This window comes from Microtus ochrogaster, unplaced genomic scaffold, assembly GCF_000317375.1.
Source record: "Microtus ochrogaster isolate Prairie Vole_2 unplaced genomic scaffold, MicOch1.0 UNK46, whole genome shotgun sequence".
NCBI classification, from domain to species: Eukaryota; Metazoa; Chordata; class Mammalia; order Rodentia; family Cricetidae; genus Microtus; species Microtus ochrogaster.
In genome coordinates, this window is record NW_004949144.1 from 1,743,914 (window position 1) to 1,751,238 (window position 7,325).

The following is a 7,325-nucleotide window of genomic DNA, read 5'->3' on the forward strand; positions in this document are numbered from 1 at the left end:
GTATTATATCAGAGAGGGATCTGTATTTTTGTTTTCTTCATTTCATTTGCCAATTTCGTAAACAAATCCTAGTCTAGGATATTACATGAGAGTCAAGGCTCAGAGATGGCTCAACAAGGCAGGGTGCATGTGTATGTGTTTTTGTTGTTGTTTTTGTTGCAGAGATACTCCAGTAGAAGGGCAGCAGGCTGCCAAAACTGAGGTGAAGCAGAACAAAATGCCTCACAGCAAACACCATGAACATACAGCAAACGAGCAGGACATTTCTTACACAGAGATAAAGACAGCTAAGTCTACAAAGAAGCAAAGAAAACCTAAAGCCAAGCAGAGCTCTGTAATGCTAAGTGAAGAACAACTAAACTATGCAGAAGTGACATTCGACAGAACGCCTCAGCTCCTCTCCCCAAAACAGGTTGTCAGAGGAAAAAGACAAGGTACAGTGGTGTGTCCATTCTGCAAGTGACAGATCTCAGCACTAGGTTTTAGATCACATCAAAGAGACTTGATATGCCATGTTTTGTTGATATCCATGGGAGGCCTGCCCTTTTCTTAACAGAAAAGGAGGCCTGAATGTGAGGCAGAAGGAGAGGTTGAGAAGAGACTGGGAGGAGAGGGGGGAGGGGAACTGTGGTCAAAATGTAAAATAAGCAAATAGACTTTAAAAAAATCATTTATTTCCCCTCCCCCATTTTTATTTATTTATTTTTCCATTAAAAAATTTCCACTTCCTCCCCTCCTCCCATTCCCCTCCTGCTTCCCCACTCACCCTTCTCCCTTCCCTTCCAGTCTTAAGAGAGGGCAGGGTACCCTGACCTCTGGGAAGTCCAAGGCCCTCCCCACTCCATACAGGCCTAGGAAGGTGTTCGTACTTTGTCCGGCAATGGATGGAGATAGAGACAGACCCACATCAAAACACTGGATTGAGCTCCCTAGGTCCAGTTGAAGAGCAGAAGGAGGGAGAAGATGAGCAAGCGAGTCAGGACCGCAAGGGGTTGGTTCACCCACTGAGACAGTGTTCCTGATCTAATGGGAGTTCACCAAATCCAGCTGGACTGGGACTGAACGAGCATGCGATCAAAGCAGAATCTTTGAATGTGGCTGACAATGGGGGCTGACTGAGAAGCCATTGATAATGGCACTGGGACTTGTTTCTGCTGCATGTACTGGCTTTTTGGGACCCTAGTCTATTTGGATGCACACCCTCCCTCATTTTTATGATACCCAGGCCATATACTCTATCCAAGATGGGCTTGAACACAAAGCAGTACTTTTGCTTTAGGATCCTAAAGTGGTAGAAATACAGGTGTGAGCGGACATGGCTGACTTCATTCCCAGCTATTTTGAAAATAGCTATTGAGGCCACCTTTATTCAGTTAAGTCTAATTCACTCTCAATGGGTCTGATCTGAACATGCAGTAGACCAAAGTGATGAAAGAGAAATAGCCACCAGATTGGAAAAAATTGTACTCTGGTTTCACAGGAATAATAGATTGCAGAGAAATACTTTTCATAGTATTTTAGAGGTAAAATTATATTTAACCAGATAACAGAAGTAAAATTAAGAAGTTAAATACAATTTAAAAAAACACAAAATTTTATTTGCCTTTTCTTTCTTTCTTTTTTTATAGATATGTGAGAAAGGAGGAGCTGGAGGAGCCTGCTCTCGGCTTCCACCTTGTTTCTCAGCAGAGTCTTTTAGTTTCTGTAGCCTTCCCCAAGCTAGTTTGCTTGTGAGCTTCTAGTTTTCAATTCTCTTATTGCTACCCACAGGAGTAACAGATACAGATACTAATGCACACCACAGACTTTTTCCATTGGCTCCAGTGATGGGACTCAGGTTACCAGGCTTGCAGTGCAAGTGCTTTTACCTGCTAATCTACACCTTGGTTCATTACAAACTATTTTAATGTTCCTGTAAGTGATTAGTCATCATTAACTCTTCCCACAGTTAGAAAGGCATCCATCACAGTTGACTTACCCAGTAAAAGCCAGATAACATGTGGTATTTGAATATCTCAAAGAAGGTGGAGTTAAGGGACTAATGGTCCCAAAGATGGGAGGAGAATGACCATAAACCCAAATTATCAAGGCCTAATTAATTGAAGAAAGCAATTAAGTAAAGCAAGTTTTTTTTTTTTTATTCATGTACACAGGCTGCCTGCTCCTATGGCAGGGATCAAGAGGTCAGCACTGGGTGTGAAGAAAACAAGGATGTTATAACTCAGGGTTAGGGGGTTTCCAACTGGAGGACTTGGCAGGCAAAAAAGGTGGAGTCGTAGGAAGAGAACATAAATATTCCATGTTAGTTCTAACAACCTCCTGAAACAACAATCTGCTTGTAAGGTGGACATAACAAGGCAATCATAAGAACAGGTAGGCATGACAAGATAGTCATACATGGTCATACAACCTTTTGAAACAGAGGTAAGGTTGCAAGATGGTTGTAAAAAGTTTTGAAACTAAGACATGGTTGGAACATGCAGTACAGAACCATTTGCAGTTAAGGTTACAGGTTGAGCATAGCCAAATCCTTAAGAAGCAGAAGTTTGTTCATAAACAGGAATGAACCTAGTTTTATTATCTATAAGATGTCCTTAAATCCTAAAATGGATGCAGACTGGATCTTCAATACCTACCTGAACGTTTGAAACTCCCTCATTGTCACTGTCTTTCTTTTCAGGTCCAAAAACAACAGTATGGAAAATAGTAACTGGCATCCTTGGAACCTTGTGCGTGGTACTTATGACAACCGTGGGGATCTTACTTCCAAAATGTAAGTAATTATGGAATTCCTTTATGTTGTAGTCGTTGTGTGTTGCAGGGAGGAGGGCCCGCTTGTTCATCCCAGCTGCCCAACTAGCTTACACCCGAAATAACCACACAGAAATTGTATTAATTGAAACACTGCTTGATCCATTTGCTCTAGCCTCTTATTGGCTGACTCTCACATCTTGATTTAACCTATTTCTATTCATCTGTATATCGCCATGTGGCAGTGGTTTACCGGGAAGGATTCAAACCAGTATCTGTCTCAGGCAGACAATCCATGGCATCTCCTTGACTCTGCTTTCTTCTTCCCAGAATTCAGTTCTGTTTTCTCCACCTACCTAAGTTCTGCCCTTTCAAAAGGCCAAGGCAGTTTCTTTATTCATTAACCAATGAAGGCAGGACATGAACAAAAGAACCTCCCACACCAAGGCAGTTTCTTTATTCATTAACCAATGAAGGCAGGACATGAACAAAAGAACCTCCCACACCAAGGCAGTTTCTTTATTCATTAACCAATGAAGGCAGGACATGAACAAAAGAACCTCCCACACCAGTTATGCTTTCAGCAATATGATAGTTTGACTCCCTGTGGGAACTATTTCACAGCACCCCAATGATCATATATATCCTAAACACTACTAATTACTGCCTCGAATTGTGCCCTAGTATTTTCTAGCCAAGAACAAAGCAGAGAAAGCTCGCCTCTTCATCCTCTGCTTCCTAAAAAGGAAGGTGAGTATTAACCCAAAGGATTTTGGTGAGTATTAACTCTGTAGTGTTCACTTCCAGGACTTTTCATTAATGGACCAAGAGATGTTCCCATTTCCGCCAATGTTGATGAACCATAAAAGACTGACACAGTGCTGTTCATTCAGTCCCTTACCAGGGAGGAACTCACATGGATTAACTCTAAGAAAAGAGAATCTGAAAACAAAATCCCCAAAGACTACAAGTATATGTGGGTTTTTTTTTAAATTCCTATTAGGAGAAAAATGAGATTTAAATATGTTGAGTTCTAAATATAAATTTTTCATTATGCTGTTGCTTGAAAATAAATATCAATTTATTAGAAAGTATTTCTAGGTGTGCTTATTCCTAGTACAAAGAATGATGATCCTATAGAGAAAACAGACCTGGTATACATTTTCATGAATTCTACAATTATGCATGTGAATAGGGGAAAGAAAACCATGTCCTCAAATGATTGTATACAGATATTTCTAAATGTTTCATCATAATGTCTCTTAACTGTAAACATCAAAACAGCTATCACCAGGTCAGTGGTTGACAAGTATGCTGGTTATTCTCGGTTGTCAACTTGACTACATCTGGAATTAACTCAAACCCAAACATTTGGGTATACATCTGGTCTGAGAGATTTTCCTTAATCAAATGATTTGAAGCGGGAAGACACAACTTAAATTCAGATATTTTGAAAGGGTAAGATCTACCTTTAATCTGTGGCACAACTTCCTGTGACAGCCTATATCAAGGACATAAATAAAAATAGACGTTTTTGCTCTTACCTGATTGCCCTCACAATTGATGGCAAGTTCATTCTTTTACTGACATAAAAGCCTACTTCTTCAGTATTTCTGTGTATACTGAAAATCAGTTGAGACATCAGGCCTTGTAGACTGTTCTACTGGTTTCTTGGATTTTCTGTTGGAAGAGAGTCAGTTTTAAAAAAAACTGTAACACAGCCTGTAAGCCACTCTAAAAAATGTACATATAAACATAGCTATTCTATCTGTTGTGTTTCTCTAGAGAATCCTAAGACAGAAGTAATACAAGGGAGTGGCATATTGTTGTGATAGTCCTAACCATTTTGCCTGTTAGGGGAATGTGGACTGCAGGAATTTAGATTAGGGAAGCAGCTGAATGCCGTAAGCAGGGCTTAATGGACCATGCTAGTAGAAATATGTACAGCAGTGCTGAGAGTGATATAAATAGTGGTGGACAAGTATGAGAAGTCTCAGAGGAGGAGGGTATTAGCAAGTAGCCTAGGGACCACTTTCACCACAGTTGTGCAAGAAATGTGGCTGCTTTCTGCCCTTGTTCTAAAATCTTATGGGGTCTAAATTGACGAGTTAGATTAATAACATTGGTAAAGGAAATTTTAAGACAGTTTAATATTGACTGTGTCTTGTGGTTATTAGTATTCCTTCTTGTGTAAATCAGTAATAAGAATAGCAAGCCAGTAAGGAGCATCCCTCCACTGCCTCTGCATCAGTCCCTGCCTCTAGGTTCTTGCCCTGTTTGAGTTCCTGTCATTAATTCCTTTGATGAGGAAAAGCAATATGAAAGTATGAGCCAAATAAATCCTTTCCTTTCCAAGTTCTTGTGGTTAGAGTATTTCATCACAGCAATAGCAATGCTGATTAAGGCAAGGTATTGTTTCATCATGCCATGGGAAAGGAGTCAACAATAAACAAATTAAGTGCTTCTACAATGAGGATGTGTTGAAAAACATACTGAATGGAAAAGGTGATATAATAAAAATTTGTATCTATTGTTTTAGAAAGTCACCAGAAAATGGCAGTGTTATGCATTTGAACCATATTTCCCCAAGGTGTTGAGGAGGCATTAGGCAGCTTACACTGGAAAAAATGTGGGAGAGTCTGGGAGAAATAAACAACTCTAACTCCAAGCTAGAAAAGAGCTGATAAAATTTCCCTAAGCTTTTCAAGCAAACTGTTTAAAATAGCATACAATGAAATAATTTAAAATAATGAGCTGTCTATCCTTTCCTTGTCTCTTGGTCTTGCTCCCAAGAGGTTTCAAAGGATCTTGCCTATAAGTTTTCTTCAGCATCTTTGTGTTTCAATATCCTGTGTTCTCAGCACCATTTGTTAAGCTATTCATTTAACACAGTTTGAGGTCTTTTCTTGTCATGGTCAACATGGATACAATGTCTCCATGGATCATGATGACATAATGACCATTCTCCTCAAACTCTTTGGTCTTCAGCTCAAAATTTGATACATGCCATTTAAACAAAGGAGAGTTATGTTATTCTTTTACTGTGTTATTTATCCTGCAAGAATCTTTACATTTTCTGTGGTCTTGGGGTTGATATTTACTAGTACAGTAGCCTACATTTCCAACTATTGTACCAATAGCTCTTGTGCTCTGCTGAAGTTGTGACCAGAATAAGAAGTCCAGGGGAAAGGTGTGGACTAGGGCTGTTCAGCCGGTTTAAGGAATGTTAGTAGGAGGTGGGTGATGTCCAATGTCTTACCTAGGAGCTTTATCAATTTTTATATACTTTCTTAGACATATATTACCTATAAAATATTTTTCAGTTGAAACAATGTTATTTTAATAAATTAACAAAGTAAAGCAATGTAATTTATGTTTCATAAAAACATGTTGTCATGGAAATAATTGTATGACATGAGAGACAGAGAAGTAACTGCCCTCATTTTTCTGAGGGCAAATGGATGATTATAAGTGTAATAGAAATGAAAATGAAATGTATATTTCTTAAATACTGAGAGTACCAGTCTAAAGCTTCTTATGTACTTTAATTTTGTGTATTCAGAGACACATATTTGTGTATTCATAAAAACAACTGCAGATCGAGAATCATTTAAGTAACTGCTTTTTCCTATTCACATAATTATATCACTTACCATTGCATATTTATACATCATTATTTCAAAAATAATATTGAAACTTGTTTTCTTTACAGAAATCAATTTATACTGATTTTTATGTAGAAATTTTTAAAACAAAAATTTGTCATCACTAATTGTTATCAGATAAGGATTGTATAAATATTACAGAACACTTTGACATAGTGCTTAGGACTGTAGTGTAGCTCATGGGCAAGAGGCTGGCTGAGCATCCTTGGAGCTTACATTAACCTGTGGCACCAGCAAAAATATTAATGAAGCTTCGCTCTCTAAGGAGTATTCACAAGTCTCACAAAAGCCTAGTAGTTGCATTAATGATGGTTATTCCAGTGCTGAGCACCCATTTCACACATGTGTGTTTCCTAGATGGCGCCTGCTACCTTTGTTCACTGGACTGGTTTGCTTTGGGAAACAATTTCTATCATAGTTTTCGTGAAATAAGAACCTGGGCAGACAGTCAAGCTTCCTGTGAAAAATGGAACTCTCATCTTGTGAAGATAGACTCCAAAGCAAAGCTGGTGGGTCACAGGCTCCTACTTTCCTGTTTCTTTGTAACTGTTTACTCCAATCATGAAGACCTAGCAAACTGAATGTTATGGAAGGCCTGTGATGGAACTAATGCTGATTCACTATTTTTCCTGGGTGAGAAAGTAGAGAGTTGTCTGCAGCATTGCAATGTATAATGTTACATGAGAACAAAAGTAACAAATGAGCCCACACAGGCATGTTCTTGTGCAAGCCCTGGGGAAACCCAAAATTGCTATTTAGTAAAAAGGAACAGATCCACTAGGCTACAAACTCATTCCCTTAAGCCCAGCATTTGGGAGGGTAAGACTGGAGACTCACCCTGAGTTTGAAGCCAGTATGGTTCCAGCCAGTGAGTGAGGAGGGTAAGACTGGAGACTCACCCTGAGTTTG

General features: G+C 39.0%; 1 protein-coding gene across 1 annotated transcript; it reads left to right on the forward strand.

The window, feature by feature from the left end:
* Positions 1-217: 217 nt before the first annotated feature.
* On the forward strand, positions 218-6,997 carry LOC101983496 (killer cell lectin-like receptor subfamily I member 1). Its single transcript, XM_005369268.1, has 4 exons — positions 218-434; positions 2,681-2,773; positions 3,436-3,501; positions 6,774-6,997. The coding sequence occupies exons 1-4, from the start codon at positions 218-220 to the stop codon at positions 6,995-6,997; spliced, it is 600 nt and encodes a 199-aa protein (XP_005369325.1).
* The last annotated feature ends 328 nt before the right edge of the window (positions 6,998-7,325 follow it).